The following is a 17,661-nucleotide window of genomic DNA, read 5'->3' on the forward strand; positions in this document are numbered from 1 at the left end:
AGAGAATTATATAATGGTATAATTATATAAATGGTATTCCAATGCAGAAATGATCTTGTGTTTCTACCTCTCTTCCCTCCATCCCCGCCTTCCCCTTCCCTTCCCGGCACTGGAGAAACAGAATTCAAGATGATGAGGAAACACGCTCCACAGCCATAGATGAGGAAGGCAGATAGACACCGGCTGATGGCCGAGAGGATGTGAAACACTTCACAACAGATTCACTCTTATGGATAACTGTGAGGTCTGAGGGAGAGCATATTTCTAGTAAATGTCAGGCTTGCTTTCTGCCTGGACTATGGTATCCCACTGTGGCACATACACCATCAGTTGCAAAGGACAGCTATAACTAAGTGGAGACCCGTTAAAGGTTCAAGCAGGCTAAAGGTAAAATGAAATCATTGTTTGAGGGGCATTAACGTGCAGCAGTACAGGAAGCCTGGAGATGGAGAAGAGAAGGGGAATATGGGCATAATCGCCCGGTAGGATGCAGAGAGGCATTATACAAGAGAGCTTAATAAAACACCATTATTTATAACACCATATAGTCACTTCATTCTCAGTGCCCATAATCCTAGCAGTTAATAGTGCTTAAGCAGCAAGGTCTATTTTTCTCAAACCGGTTTAGTATTATAAAATACTGTAAAGAAATATCAAAATCGCATCGCCATCATCATTTTTAATTTTCATATATGACCACTTAGATCATAAACCATGCACCTTCCATATAACGTTATTTTATTATGATATACATTCATTGGAGCAAAATCAGAATACTCAGTTCAATTTTCCATTGAGGTTAAAAATCATCTCTGTGACACTTCTGAACACTCGACAGCATTTTTCATTCTAGGAGCTTTTGCAAACCCTATGTTTGCACAGAATTAGCGTTGATGAAGCATTCAGATGCTGAGGGACAATGGGGCTAGTCTGGCTGAACACCTACGACAGGTATGTTGTTTGTATTAAACGTCAAAACCACCCCGTGAGGTCGATACTTTTGAGATAAGGAAACTGAGAAGTAAAGTGTGTGCCCGACGCAAATGATAACATCATGATGCAAATTTCCAAACCATGTCTTCCATATCCCTAGAAACCAAGCTTTTTATTATAACAAAATAGTTTTAAGTTACTATTTCTATCTAGTCACTATTTCAAGTAAGATACTAACTCATTCATCTATACTATAGAATCCATGCAGCTTACAATTACAGGGCTTAAAGTTATAATTAATGCTTTTGGAGACAAAAAAATCTCACTGTGTATCTCTGGCTGGCCTGGAACTCACAGAGATATGCCTGTCTGTATGTCCTGAGTATTGGGATTAAAGGTGTGATCTATCTATTTTTGTTTTGAATAATCAATTTTATAAGAACAATTTTTGAAAAAAGGCCATATATCATTCTTTGTTACAATCCACCATAAATTGCTAATAAGTTTATATTCTGATTGACTTCTACATAAAACATGTATGTATGTAGGTAGGTAGGTAGGTAGGTAGGTAGGTAGGTAGGTAGGTGGGTGGGTGAGTAGTGCTGAGGATTGAACCTATGGCCTTGCACATGTGGGGCCTTAAGTGCTCCACCACTAAGGCATATCACCCAGTCTCATTTTGTTTTCACTTTGGAGACTTTCTGTGTAAGTTGCCCAGGCAAGTCTCTGCAGCCCAGGCAGGCCTTCTTCTGGAGGTCCTCAGGGCTCAGCTTCCAGAGCAGCTGGGGTTGCTGGCATGCAGCATCAGCCTGGGCTGAGACAGCTTTCAGGAGATGGAAGACAGCAGCTGCCTTTCCTCCACTAAAATCTGCTGTGTACACACCCCTGCTAAACATGGGTATGGTTCACATCTGGGCTCATCTGTCCAGGTAATACACATCCAGCACTGTTATTACACTCGACTTTTATTAGCAACCACCGTTTCTGTTGCCTTTGAAGCTTATGCAGGCGATTCTGTCTCCTTTTTGGTGACAGTCCCATCTGATGCTGATGGAGGTAAATGTTAGCAATTTTATGAGCACACCTGTGCTTTGGGAGCTGGTGGGGATAAACTGGCACCCATCCCAAAGTTGTTTTCCCCTTAATACTCCATCTTTGCCCAAGTATATTGGCTTCGAGAACAGCAGTCGAGTTCTGGCTTCTGGGGTTTAAGGTTTCACTTTCTCCAGGCAGCTTAATATGTAGGTATTTCTGCTTTGTTGCTTTCTCGATTTGTCGATTTTAAGGGGTTAAATCCTTTTCACTGAAATAATATGAAAGCCTGATGTGATACAAGTTAGCATATCAACTAATCCAATTAGTCTTATAGTTAATTTAACAGGTGCCTCTTTTCAGGAAGATGGGGTTTTTTTGTTTGTTTGTAAACAAAACCAAAAATGAAATAAAACAAAACAAAAAACCCTGGAGGTTGACCAAATGGGCTTAGAGCAGTAGTAGATGTGATGATGTTTCCGCATCCAACATGAAAAGGCCAATTATGCCATAATATCATAGAACCTTGGAAAGCCAAGTGCCTATGAAAAAGTCTTTTAGACCAGGGGTCTTCCAATAACCATAGTCATTACCCCCAGGGCACCATGAAATGTATTTTGATACTTGTCCTCATTTCCTGGGACACGATCCTTAAGATCCTTGGACTCTTTCCAGTGACAGTGTCTTCATGTGCTACTGAGTTCACTGGGTTGAGTGGCCACTGGAGGCTTCAAGGATGGAGCTAAACCAATCCAGAGTTAGAGTAAGTCTTCCAGTCCTGCCTCACAACCTCTAGGGTTGAGGTGACGCCACATGGCCAGTGGTTTCGTCAGTTGTGTCTATGTTGTGAGGCCTCCATAAGAACCCAAAATGAAGGGTTCTGGGAGCTTCTGGACAGCTGCTCACTCAGAGCTCTATCAGGGGACTGCCCGTCCCCTTCCCTATAAATCCTTCCATTGTGTCCTCTGTGATGCCCTTTCCAAACAGGCTGGTAAATGTGTTTTCCTGAGTCCCGTTAGTCGGGCTAGCGAATTAGTCAAAGCAAGGGGGGGGGGTGTACTGTGGGGACCCCAACGTGCAGATGACTAGACAGACACATAGGTGAACAACCTTGGGTTTGTGATTGTCATGGGAGTTGGGGAGGGATAGTCCTGGAGACTGAGCTCTGACCAGATCACCTTCTCTTGCCTAAAAGACAGAGTCAGAACTGATTATGAGTGGAGAACTCTGGGCTGGTGTCATGTGCACAACCGCTGGCTAGCTCGCTGTGGGGAGGAATCCAAACACCTTGGCAGTCACTGCGTTCTGTGTTGACTGTTCCACCCTGAGAACGCCATTAAGACTCATCAGCGACGAAAGGGGTCATTTGTAGGGAATTTATTTCTAGACTTTCAACAGCCTTCCTGTGTATACTCTCTTATAGCAGGCCGCCCCACACATCTAATCCCTAGTATATGTTTATTATGGCATAACGGCTCCCTACGCTGAACAAAGGCCAACTTTAGGTAGTTCTGTTCATGATGTCCCCTTCACTCAAGACACAATAGACCTAAGGCGAGTGTTGTTGGCTTTCTCTTGTGGTACCTCCATCAAGGGTAAACTGAGGTTCGAGATGGAGTGCTGGGGGCTACTGGCATATTTTGAAATTAGACATACCAGAAAGGAAGGGTGCTAGTTTGTCGGATGGCTTTGTCACTTTTCTCTGTCACTGTCCAAGAAGGCTTTCCGGCTTCAGACTAACACAGAGAAGAGGCAATAAATACAAAACACAGCAATGCCTTACTTATTCTACTGGTCAAGCCTATGGTAAAGTTCCGTCTCTACATAGAATGGGGATTCAGAACGGAGAGGCCGTGATGAAATTCAGGGTAACAATCTGAACCTGAAAACACATCAGATTTTTTTTTTTTCTGACACAGAGTAATTTTGATTTTAATGAATACTAGCTCTGTCGGGTAAATTACAGAGTAGCTATGTCCCATAAATTAAATGAGCTGATGAAATGGGTATCTTTAAAGCACATAATGCGATGAAAGCTTCCAAAGATATTATAATAGCAAAGGTGAATTAAAGTGGACAAGCGAATTACGGTTCGTGTCTTCACGGCAGCGTACGGATAGCAGATAAAGCCAATGTGGTACAGGGGAGAGTATCAGAGGCCGTGAGGACTGTTTTCGTACCCCGGGGAAAGTCTTTGCTGGTGTGGGATGAAGAACGGATTCTAAAATCTGTAACAAATCTTGTATCAAGAAGGAAGTTGCCCATCCTGTGCTCTCCATTACACTAAGTGATATGTGATGGAAGTGCCACCATGTAGGGCCTCCGTATTCTTCTGGTAAACACACCATAATGTGAGTTTTTGACATACAACAAAAAACAGTTCCAAAAGAACTGAACAGCTTCACCTTACAAGACACCCTCCCATTCCCATCCTTTTCTTTTGTAGCAAGATCTCTCATGTCTGTATTTATAAGACAGAAAGCTAGGCATAGAATCAATATAGAATTTTTGCTTTATTCTTTAATATTCACATATGAATATGTAAGTTACTCGAAAAGTCCTGACTCAGTTCCCTCAGCTCCTTCTGATACCTATCCTTTTTTATGTTAATCACCTAAACATTTAACACAGTTATTAAATAACTAGGTCATATTCAGTTGCTTGTGTTCAAGTAATAACTGGAACTGCAACTTCATAAAGCAGAAAAGATTTAAAACAGAACCCATCACATGATCTCGGGAAATTAAATGCAACTGAAATGTGTACAGTCTTGTTAAGGGGGTATAAGTACAATACAATTCAAAAGTCTTTCATCTTTCTGGATTTTTCCATGAAACAGGAGTCTTGTCTCTAAGTACCTGTTAACTTCGATTTGCTTCAGGTTATTCCACTATTTATTTACTTTTTATTAAAACCTTAAGATGTGGTTTTAATAACAGGGAGATGCAGAGCGGGCCTCTTGATAAAGATCCGCGGTGTGGAGCTGGGGGAACGTTACTGATTTCTTGCAGAAGACAGACTGGCAGCTTAGCTCAGTACACTGTTTTTGCCTAAGCTGCTGGTTTGAATATCAGGGTGAGCTTTAGGTTTGTAAAGGGCCTTTGTAAACCTGTCCTGTTGCCTCTCAAGTCATGGTACCCCTTTTATATGTCCTAGCCAAGTCTGCACTGTTTCTGCTCATGTTTGTCCAGCGGTCTTTTTTAATTGTAAACTTCCCTGGAAGTCAGTGAGCGCCTGGCACTGTTTGATAAACTTGTAAATACTTGCAGCGAGCCTTCCTCTGAAGCTCTTGGGTCTCTTAGAGGAAAGCTTGGACACGGAACTCTTTCATCTCATCCTGGATTCCAGAGAACTCTGGCTTCAGAGGCTATAAAGGGAGGCCAGCGGTCGGGCTCTCTTGTGGTCCCTCACTGAGATCATTACCTCTGTGAACCCCGAGAGCCTGAACTTGGGAATGATCACAGGGAATACAAGGGGTTGTGTGCACGGGCTTGCTAGGAGGACAGGAAGGAGAAATGGAGGACACACAGAGCCAGGGAACAGAGTGCCTTGTAGTTACGCAAACTCAAAGCTTGTGGCTTCCAAAGCAAACCAATTAAAGCTTCACATCGAGAATGAGATGCCCCAAGTCTTCAAATGCAGCGGGACACCATCTTGAAGAATTTCTCAACACGTCCCGTTGTGCCTGAATGCGGGAGTTACTGGCTCTTTTTTCTTTTCGCTAACTACGGGTTCTTTCATCAACGGTCTTAATGTCTTAAAGCCCAGTTGTCCATGTGGGAAACATAAAGTGACCGTGTACACAAAGCTATTAGTCCTCGCCTTACGGGTTTCCATCTTACATGAAAACACCACTACAGTGGCATTTTAAAGAAGGCCTTTAAAAAGTATTTTAATCTCTGAAGAATATTCAATAGACAGGTTTACTAACTAGGACAAATCAGAGTGTTTAAAATTATCTTGGCAATTACGAAGTATGGTATGCAACTGAAAACTATTTTATGATATTCGAAAATCATCCAAAGTCACAAAATACTAAACATTTCCTCATATATATCAGGAATTTGCTCTCTACCTAGGATGGGAGCAAATTAGACTATAGTGATTAAAATAAAAATCCAAATGTCAAAGTGTAACTATAACTGTTAAGGAGGGCAAACAATAACAACCACCATTCTCGGTCCCCGAGAGGCACTAATAATCAGAACAACAGGAGGCAAAGTTAGGTGTCTATATGCAATCCATAGCCCCCAATCCGATTTTATCCTAATCACAGGTTCATTCATATCCTGACTTTGAGGATCTCTGGGAGAACATACCGGTTCATACAGGACCACATGCCATGACTTAACATGTGGACACAGAGTATTGCATTACAATCCATGTAGAATAAAACACAGCTACTTTGCACCCGTTTCATGGACAGTGTCAGTACAGCTTCTAATTAAGGAGTATTATGCAGCACAACAACGCAAATACTAGAATCAACACTGAAGAAAGCTCAGTGCTCTTGCAGCCCTGTTAGTCCCAACTCTCCACAGCACAAGCAGTCAGTAACCTGCTGTAAAATTCAGTTCTCTGAAGCCATTTCATATGTGAGGAAGCCGTCACACAATGAACACTCACATACATTGTAAGCGTCCCTGTCATTTTATTTAAGTGGGAGAATCAAACACACGTGTATTTATACCCACAGGCTTGCAATTCCTACTCTACGAAAGGAGAGGATGGTGTTTGCCTGTTTGTTTTTTAGTGGAGGAGTCACGTGCCATGGCTACGCTGACGGTGGTGATTAATCATTGCCAACTGGCTTGGGTTTAGAGCCACCTATGCGAGGGACTCCTGGCTTATCCATGAGGGCGTTTCCAGAGGGGAGTAATTTAGGGAAGACCCCACTCAGTGTGGGGGGCACCATTCTAAGTGGGGAGACTGGCTGGAATAAAAGGAGCCAGTAGAGAAAGCCAGAGGAACACAGACAATCCCCCAAACAGGAGCCAAAAGGAATCTTCCCACCCTAGTGGTGCTTATGTCGGATACTTTGTTGGAAAGGAACTCATACACTAACCAGCATATGGCTTTTCACTTCAGTCCTACATTATGTCAGACCTGCTTATGTCAAATTTTAGCACTCACCTCACTGTCCCCTTTTAATGCAGCTGTCAATAAAAAGTGACGTTCCGCCATGTATCACTTACTTTTCCCTGTTGCCATTTTCTAACTCACTGTAATTGTTGGCTTGATTTCTTTCTTGCCTAACAATCCAGACGCTTTGGGAACAAGTGTCTGTGACAGTCCTGGGTGTCTCCCCTTTCCCTCAAGCTGCTACTTACCTCATTGCCTTGGACAGTGCATACCATATAATATATGCTTTAAAAAAAAACTAAAATGAATGAGCGCTATGCATTCAAAGGAAAAATAAGAATAAGATCCTTTCCATAAAATCCGATCCTCCAAGTAACCAAAAATATTAAAAATGAAAGGATTTCTATTACAGCCTGAGAAGATATAATTGATACTAATTTCAGGAGCCATGCTTTAAAAGAGTTTTGCTATAAATTACAAATACATAATTGGCTTCAATAAAAAAAATACAAAACCAATAATTAGTGACATGTGTCACGGATTGGTTTCCTATACCATTATCAGATTTAAAGCAAACTAGTATTCCATGAAGAAGCGAGAAGTCAGACAAGGCAATCTGCTTACAGGCCAGCACGTGACAGAACACTTCTCAACTACTTTACGTCACCAATATTTGTATCACATATACTTTAGACAAGATATGTTCTGGCCCCTTACATACTTTATATATTATTTATTCACTATATATATGTGTGTATGTATATGTATGTATTCACTACTTGTAGAGTATTTTGGCCAGACACTGGTAAAAAGAACTACTCTAGGCCCCCAAACTATGCTAATAGCTTGCAAGAGTAACAGGAAAATAATAATCCTTGACTTACATTTTAGCCAAGAAAGCATAGTAATAGTAAACACCTTCGTATTTTTCAACCACGTACTATGTGTCACATATCATTAGAGTACTACTCAAAGCTAGTCTGTCAGGAAAATCTCATGAGTTACTTTTAGTTGACAAGAAATGTAGACAGAAAGAAACCAGAAGAACTGTCCCAAGTAAAGACATTAATCATTAACTGGTGGACAGCCAGGTGGGTCTAGCTACAGGGTACATGGACTTTATATCTCTGCTGTGTGGTATTGTGTTTCCCAAAATATTGTGCATTCTAATAAACTTATCTGGGGTCAGAGACAGAACAACCACAATATTAAACATAGAAGATAGGCAGTGGTAGCACACGCCTTTAATCCTAGCATTCCAGAGGCAGAAATCCATCTGTTCAAGGATACAGGCAAGCATGGTGACTCACACCTTTAATCCCAGAAAGCGAGCCTTTAATCCCAGGGAGTGATGGCAAAAACAGAAAGATATATAAGGTGTGGAGACCAGAAACTAGAAGCATTTGGCTGGTTAAGCATTTGGCTGGTTAAGCATTCAGGCTTTTGAGCAGCAATTCAGCTGAGACCCATTCTGGATGAAGACTCAGAGGCCTCCAGTCTGAGGAGACAAGACCAGCTGAGGATCCGGCGAGGTGAGATAGCTGTGGCTTGTTCTGTCTCTCTGATCTACCAGCATTCACCCCAATAACTGGCCTCGGGTTTGATTTTATTAATAAGACTCTCTAAGATTCCTGCTACACTGCTGTGCGCTTCTGTATTAAGAGTATGGTGAAGAGCCAGAATGCAGAGAGACTTTTAAGTCATCTAAAGGCATGTGGATAGACCTAGAGGGTCACATGAGGTACTGTTACCATGTTTGTGTCTGAAGAATTGATGAGCAAGGGTAGAGACATCATACATGGGTGGCTGCTGTAGTCCAGTTGAAAAACGATAGAATTAACGAGACAGGGAGTTAGGATTGTTGGGGCTTGTCCATGAGCTCAATAGGCGATGTAAGAAACCAGGACTCATATATAACCCCAGCAATTTCTGAACCAGGTCACTAGGTGCTATTTCCTGACAGAGAAATCCTTGAGCAAGAGGCAAATTTGAACAGAAAGATGATATGACAACAATCGTGTTTCCCAAAGATGGCCAGTCTCTACTCCACATGCTCTCTGTACAATGTGTTTCCTTGTGTACATGACCAAGAAGGGGAACTTTCTGTGATGTCTCTGTTTGTTAATAAAGAGACGCTCCATTAGTGTGGGATGCTAGCTACACTTGTCCGTGTGTCTAAGATTTAGAATGCAGTTAAGGAATCATGTTGGTCTGGCAACATGGCAGTATTCTGCAGTCTGTGCCCTCACCAGCCCAGACGGTTGGCTAGGTTTGTAGGAGCGGGCATGGTTTCCCTCTGGTTGAGTGGGCTCTAAGTCCGGTTAGGATAGCCGTTGGTTGCTGCTATGGTATGTGCGCCACTATTGCCATGCTGGTCAAAGTTTTGGTCCATAGGCCTCATAGGTGGACAGCACTATCGCTTCCCTCTGTTGGCAGCTTGCATAGTACTCTCTGGTACCATGGCGAGCAGATCAGCAGAAAGGGAGGCTTTCAGGTTACACGTGCTTCAAATAATCAAGAGACCCCTGCCCTAAGTGTTCAGTGACTTCAGCAATAGAGACTTCTCTTTAATCTTTTAGAAACAGCCAAGGGCAAGAGCAACAGCCTATATTTTTTTCAGGAAACACGTGGACTACCCTGACCAAGAACTCAAATGGAGGTTACTCATGCTTGATACTGGGGACTTTGTTAGATAGTCTATGGCTATTTTGGGGAGCATTATCAGCCCAAGTGGCATAACTTCATTTAATATATACATATATATGCAGATGATGTATGTATATACATACACATATGTATTATACAGGAAAGGAGCAATTATGCACAATGCAGTTGGACTGTGGGGAGCCCCGCTCCAACAGGTGTATCTTCAAAACAACTCCTGTACCCAATGTTCAGCGAACATCTCAGAAGAGAGAATCTAAGTGCCAGGGGACCTCCAGGGAGACTGTGTCTCCTGGAAATGGCTGCATAAACAAGACAGGAACAATGGCAATATTAACATACATACTAACATGGAAGTAGAAGAATGTCAAGGGGCCCCATGCTTAGACAATGAACTACAGGCAACTAATCATTGCTGAGAGAGAGGAAGAACTAGCTTCTCCCAGGGAAGAGACCCCTCACTGCTTATCTTATACAAAGTGACCAGTCCTAAAATCATATACATACAAACAACAAAAATGGACTTAGCAGGATATACATACATACATATTTATATATATATAGATGTATATATACATATATGTAACAATAATAATAAAAGAAAAAGAAGCCATCAGTTTGAGAGAAGGGAGAAATGGGAGGGGGGTTAGGGATAGAAAAGAGGAGGGAGAAAATGATGTAATTATATTTTAATTAAAACATATTGAAAACAACACTGTTGCCAGACTGTGGTGGCACACGCCTTTAATCCCAGCACTCGAGAGGCAGAGGCAGGTGGATCTACAATGCCTAGTCTAAAAATGGAGTTCCAGGTCAGCCAGGGCTACACACAGAGACACCCTATCTCAAAAAAACCAAACAACAACAAAACCAAAACAAACAACAACAAAAACACTGTTAAAGAAAAAGAAACCAAAATAAAAATCTAAGTTGCTTAACTTAAAAAAAAAGAATGGAAGCCTAATTCTGATTTAACTTAAAATGTTTTAAGTAGTTTCCTTAAAACAAAGGAAGCTTAATCCCCCTTATTGTGAAGCTTGGATGACCTCAGGTGAAATACTTTTTTGTGTGTGGGGGGGGTGGGGACTGAACCTGGGTCTCATATATCCTAGGCAATCACTCTGTCACTTAGCCAGGTTACGTGACTTCCTGATGTGTCTGATGCTAAGTCAGAAGAAGCCTTGAGCTTCTGTGTAGGTCAATGAGAATGAGCCCTGTTGGGATATTCTTCCTTAGAACCAGCTACTACATTCTGAGAAACCTAAGCCACATGGAAAGCTCTGTTCAGACGCTCTTTCCCACAGCCACAGCATAGCCGAGCATGAGTAAATATATACCATCCGCCGCTCGCCAGTTGAGTGAGCGGTCTGGGACTTCCAGCTTAATGGAGCCTTCAGGCAGCCTCAGACATCTGGAGGCAATTGCACGAGGAGGTCCCAGCCAAAAAAATATATGAACTACCTAGACAACTGACAAGACTTCAGGAGATGAAAAACAGTTTCTGTAAACCAGTGAACTTTGGTACGGTTTCTTATGTAGTACTAGAAAACCAAAGCCGTTGATGCGCTCAGTTTTTGACACTTGGAATTTGCTAGGCCAAGAAGACACTCGGGTGGAAATGTTCCCAAGAAGCATCGGTTGGTTTTCTCTAGCTGATGTCTGGAGCTAAGGCATGTAGCCTAAGATGTACTTGCTGACTAAGCCAAAGTTACCTCGACTGTAACAAAAGACAAGCACAGATGTGATCAAGTGTAATGATCAAGGGTCATGACAGACCAGGGTCCTGAGATGTTTAGCAACCAGGCGAAAGGGAATGAGCTGGATAAACACATGGATGTTGCTACTAAAAGTGAAATAAAAGACCTGGCCAGTGTGGTACTATGCATTCTAGGAGAATGAGTATTCCCAAGGAGGAATTTTAAACATAAGAGATCTCAAATAGGAGAAAAAGGGAAGAATATTCAACGGTGCACTTGGCAGCAATGGATGACCTGCAAATTGTGAGCTTCGGTGGTGGTGGTGACAGAGGTCAGCCATGTAAAAGGAATACAGCTGAAGCAAGACTGTCATAGGCTCCCATGAAAGGGAGACACGCCTTCAGGGACTCTACACGCTACGTTTAAGAAGATGCCTGTAAGGGAAGAAGAGAACGCAGAGGAGATGAAGAAGTCAAGGGGTTGTAGCTTCCATGAAATCTAAGAAACAATGGAATGGTTCGTCTGCTGGCTGGCTGGGGTATCAGCACCCTGGGGAGACTGTTTTTTTTTAAAGAAGACTGATTTTGTTATTGTTTTAAATCATGCTTATGTGTGTGAGTCTGTGTGTAGATATACGTGCCCATGAGTGCGGTTGCCTCAGATGTTCCCATAAGTGCGGTGGCCCTTTGAGGCCAGAGGCATCGGATCCCCTGGGGCCAGAGTTACAGCCGGTTGTGAGCTGCCTGACGTGGGGGCTCGGAACGGTACTTGGGTCTGCTGCAAGAGCAATGCAGCCTCTTAAGCACGGAGCCACCTCTCCAGCCCCCACACTGGGGAGATACTAAAGACAGAGTAGGATCAAGAGAGCTAGTGAAAAATGCCCTTGAATGCTGGGCGAACGGTAAAAGGACAGATTCACAAACACGTAGTAGCGTGGGGGTTTATATCGACTGTCACATTGTATCACATTAACCAGGAGGCAAATCTCTGGGTGTGTCTGCAATTGAGTGTCTAGACTGGGCTAAGTGAAGTAGGAACAACTACATTAAACACAGGTGACACCATCCCATGGGCTGAGGTCCTGAGTTGAACAACAAAAGGAGAGAGTGAGCTGAGCACCAACATTCATTTCTGTCTGCTTCCTGACTACGGATGCAATGCGGCCAGCTGTCCCGATTCTTCACACCATACCACGGTGGACTGTACCTTCAAACGGTGAGCCAATGCCAACCTTCCTTTAAGTTGCTTCTGTCTGGTTTTCTGTTCCGCCATGAGAAAAGTAGCGTATGTATGAATGGAGGTTTGCTTACAGGAAAGCAAGAGCACGTCCTTCAGAGGACACGATTTAACAGAATGCAAGATGGGGTTTGGGACAGAATAGGAAGATCTGAAATGACTGTCTGGAGTATGGAGGGCAGAAGACTGCAAGGAAAATAGAGTGGGGAGCCAGGCTGCTGAGGTTGGTAAGCCAAGAAGTAAGTGTTATTAGTCCCTCTTTCCGTGTGACGAAATCAAGGCTCAGAAGGTTAAGTAACTGGTTATAAAGTAAGGAAGCAAAGAAGCCAGCATTTGAGGATAGTCCTGTTTAATTCTTTCCAGTACATTAGGCTTAATGAATCTGTTGGTCCAGGGAGTACTTTTAGTTTCTAGAGGGAAGCTATTTGAGATCCAAACTTTAATCTTATCTATTTATCCACTCTGTCCATTTCTATTAGTGTTGCCAGAGACCCTACACGTCTGCTCCATCACCCCTACAATTTTCAGCCATAGAAAGTGGTAGGAATGATGAGCAGAGTGTAACACTCTAATATGGATTCTCTTTTTAGACAGTCACCACCTTTGAGAGGCTTTGGTGTAGGACCAAAGAAGCAAGAAGATCATGCAGCCTTGAACACAGCCATTGTTTCTTGAATGACAAGTACAACATGCAAACAAAATAGGACCACAGGAGTCAGAGGGCTGCATCTCACACCCGGGAAGTCATTTCCTCATCCTGCGCAGTAGAGTTAATGCTCCTAGTGAATTTCATGGCAGATTCTAAGGCTTTCTCTAAGGTTGCGGCATCAGAATTTGCAAAGAGATCATGTGATCTGCTTGTCCGGGTGGTTGACAAATCTAAAGTGTGGGTGAGGTTCTCGGATACTGTAAATTTATCATGAAGGTCTTTTTAGAGGAACCAGATTATAGGTTCCTCCATTCTTGAAAACAGTCTCCTCCTGTTCCTCTGAAGAACTAAATACCAAAAGTCTTTACTTGAAAAGCAGAAGGAATCGCTCTTTACAACATGGGTGGGGATTTGGGACTGTTTGAGAAATAATGAAGTAGACAAGTGACTTGTCCAGGTCACATTTTCAACAAAGTCTGAGCTAAGGCACAGCCTTGATTATTATTATTTTTTGTCTTGAACTGAAATGTCCATAAATACTGTGGTGCTGTTGGGAGGCTGGAGGGCCAGTTCTCTGGAGTAGGCGAGGGGAGGACTGGTACCCTCTACTTTGGGAAAGACTTCTTTATACAATGAGGGAGAAGTTCCTGTGGATGAACTGATACCCAGATACTCCAATAGCACATGTTAGCAATGGGCTGGGTGAGAGAGCAGTCTTTGAAACTTTAGCTCTCAAAAATCTATGCAATTATTTTATAATCAGCATTTATTGGGGAATATGTAACGAGAAACACTAGAAAGCAATGGAACACATTTCTCAATGTAAAGAGAAATATTAATTTAGGAATTTCATATATATATAGGTACATATACATATGTACAGGTTTGATGGACACGTATTTCTCGTTGCTATTATAGTCAACAGGTTTATATATTATTTTATTTTAGTCAACAGGTTTAGTAACTGTTTCCAGACATCTCTTAGAGACTGTACCAGGCAGAAACTGTAGTCCTCTTTTGTGCTTCTAGCGCTCTGGAATTCATACGATTCCCGATAAGTCTATTCTAGGGTTGTTCTTAACGTTCTTGCGAACCTGAACAACTACTCACTTTGCCTGGGTAAATAGGTGAAGGACTCAGAATTGAACAGACGCTCATGTACACAGAGAGATGCTGATATGGGCTAACATTCCTTGGAAGAGAAATGTCAGGAGCCACGGCTGAGCCTGGAGGGACCATCTACGACCCACGGCTTTCTCAGTTTCCCGAATTTTGAGTTCAGTGACACTAATTAGCTACAACGTTTTCATCTTAATAACAGCGGGTTTGGACGCCACCAAGAAACAAAATGTCCACAACAAACATGGAATTCTTTAGAATTATGATTCGTCATTTGTAAAAATAATCTCTGCTCTAATTAATAAGTACATTTCACTAGCGTTGTGATGATCAGCCGCTCTAGGAGATCATCTCAATTTCAATCAACACAAACAAACAGATCTTAATGTCTGTGTAGTTTCTTGATCTATTTACACATGGTACCAACGTATAAAAACGCACAGCAGTAACGCTAATTAAAGTTTACTATGTGAAACTTGGTACTTGCAATTTGGAAAATCTTCTCGCCGTTAACCCACCCTACAGTGGTGCCCTGTGGTGACAAGGCAAATACCAGATTAAAATTCCCTGTATAAAAGATTCCAGAGGGTGTGTGTGGGGGGGTACTCACTTGTGAAAAATCCAAGGTATAAAATTCCTTAGTCAACTTCAGGTGTAAGAGAAGTGCTACCCAGCAGTGGTCCTCAACCTTCCTAACGCTGCGACCCTTTAATACAGTCCCTCGTGTTGTGGTGACCCCGACCATAACATTATTTTCATGACTACTTCATAACTGTAATTCTACTACTGAGTTGAATCATAGATGTAAATATCTGATACGTAAACGGTCTTTGGTGACCCCTGTGAAAGGGTCATTGGATCCCCCCAAAGGGTCCAGACCCACAGGTTGAGAACCACTGTCATAGAGTAGCGCTATTAAGGGAAAAGATGAGAGGGTAGCGAGTGAGCACGTGTTCAAATCTCTAGCCGAGCAGTAAAGGAGAGCATGAAATAAGAGCCGCCCATGGATGAGGCGCTTCCTGTGTTCTAGTCGAGCAAAGAAAGGAGGCAGTGAGGTGGACATCGCGGGTGGTAAAATTCAGTGTCAACACCCCAGGGAGGAAACGGAGGGAGAAGAGCAAAGGAAACTCTTTAAAGCACATAATTCATCACGTGACAGAAGAGAACGACATCTGGCAGGTCGCTCTGAGACATAACTTATCATTTATATTCTTCAACGTGTCAGAGGGGACCCAGTGCCTAGGTGTGGACCTGCGTACACATAAGTAACATGAAACTACGCACAACACAGATATACGCATGCACGTGTCCGTTTTGAGGGGTTTATACCGGAAAAGCGAAATGCAGCATTCTCTAGCTGCTTAAGTTCCATTTTTATTCAGAGACAATTGATTGTAAAGTCTCTATTACCTCCAAGAGCAAACTCTAAAAGGTTTGGAGAAAGGTCAGTAAGTTCCAATCCTTTAATGTAGTTTACATTTAAAAGCTTTTATAGTAAGATTAATATGGTATCTGAACTCCAGGTCCAAGTCCAATTAAGAAACCTTAATATACCCAAGGTACCACGAGAGATGACATTCTGAACTGTACGCTTGTTGTCTACGGAAACCAAAACTCACGCTTGTAAGAATAAAAGGCAGAAGAGCCCAATGGTCGGCCCCCTGAAGGCAGACAACGATACTATTCCTGTAATAAAAGTGTGAATTTTCAACTTTTCAAGTAAATTATTAAAAAACAAAAAAACACTCATGAGCCGCTGAGGTCTACCACCTCCCAGCCTTTCTGCTTTCCCATAGGAGCGGAATGCAAGCAGGGTTACAACCACATTTATGGACAATGACGTTCAAACAGAGCAGAGGCTCCACGGTTCTTTCTCTTACCGCTGTCGCCAGAAGGTAACGATACGGTGTTCGTTGGCATGACGTCAGGATTCACTTTTCCGTTCTCGAATGTGTCGTTCTCAGCCTGCTGTAAGTGCCAGTTGAGGCCAAAGAGGTGCATGGCTGGGGGTAAAGCATACAAGTTGTTTAAAGGTCTGCGGCTCTGAGCTCCCAAGGCAAGTGCTTAGCATGTTTATAACAAGACTCCTACGCAAAGCTCAAATTTCCGTCTTCTGAAATAACAGGGGGTCATCGTGCAATACAAATTATAAAAGCAGAATTCCTTAAACACATGCAATCCCTGTAGCGGCGCTGTGCACCGTGACAGCGCTTCAATAGTGATGGAGTGTTACTCAGTTAATTGGTACCGGGAAGGCCTTAAGCGTGAAACACTATTTACTCTGTCTCATCTGTGTCCCACATTGTAAGAAAGCTGTAGAGTTCTCTGAAGCGGCCTTTGCCCCATCTTCGCGACCATAGGTCATTCGAAGATGTATCACACTGTTACAAATGCTCTGTGTTCTCTGAAACCATGATGTTTTCCATTGGATTGTGAGAAAAGCAAAAACATGTTTCACAGAGGAACTGGATGGCATATGGGATGATCACAGTAGATTTAGATGTGTGACACAAAAGTGAAGTGCAACATTTAATCTTGTTTTTTTTTTTTTTTTTTTTTTTTTTTTTTTTTTTTTTTTTTTTTTGAGACAGTGTCTCCCTACATTATCCTGGCTGTCCTGGAACTTACTGCATAGACCAGGCTGTCCTCGAACTCAGAGAGATCCACCTGTTTCTGCCTTCTGACCGAGTGCTAGGATTACAGGCATGTGCCACCACATCTAGCTCAAAGTGTAACACTTCGAATTGAGATGAGAAAGTTTTGAATTTATAGCATATGATTCAGTAATACCACTGATCAAGCACTATGCACCTATAGAATAATTCATGTCAGTGGGAGTGATAATAATTTTATAAATTTATAAGTCATATATTTATTATATTTTTGTGTCTATTAATGTTCATTGTTTGAAATATTTAGAAAATATAGCTAGAGAACTATGCGATATGATTATGAGTGTATAGATTCAACATAAATTAAATTTTAATACATTATTTTTATCAATTTGTCTAAAATATTTAGAAGACTACATCACTGGCAAATTAAGCATTAACACTGACTAGACATTCAACTCCACTCCATGGAGCACACTTTAGAGTATTTCCTGGGGGGTGGGGGCTGCATATTCACAGGGAAGACCAATGCTGGCCACTGTAGTGTATTTTGTTTCGACATTTTGATCATTGCATACATTGGAGTGTACAAGTGATCTGGAAAAAGAGATGTGCTCTCAGCAACCATCTCCAAGGG

The 17,661-nt window shown here is 42.2% G+C and overlaps 1 protein-coding gene across 1 annotated transcript in view; it reads right to left on the reverse strand.

The window, feature by feature from the left end:
- Positions 1–17,661, reverse strand: part of Tenm3 (teneurin transmembrane protein 3) — a 2,633,929-nt gene that overhangs the window by 127,839 nt on the left and 2,488,429 nt on the right. Inside the window, 1 exon segment of the mRNA XM_052752285.1 lies at positions 16,293–16,415. Within this exon segment, the coding sequence (XP_052608245.1) occupies positions 16,293–16,415 (123 nt within the window).

This window comes from Peromyscus californicus, unplaced genomic scaffold (genome assembly GCF_007827085.1).
Source record: "Peromyscus californicus insignis strain IS unplaced genomic scaffold, ASM782708v3 Scaffold_23__1_contigs__length_62951481, whole genome shotgun sequence".
NCBI classification, from domain to species: domain Eukaryota; kingdom Metazoa; phylum Chordata; class Mammalia; order Rodentia; family Cricetidae; genus Peromyscus; species Peromyscus californicus.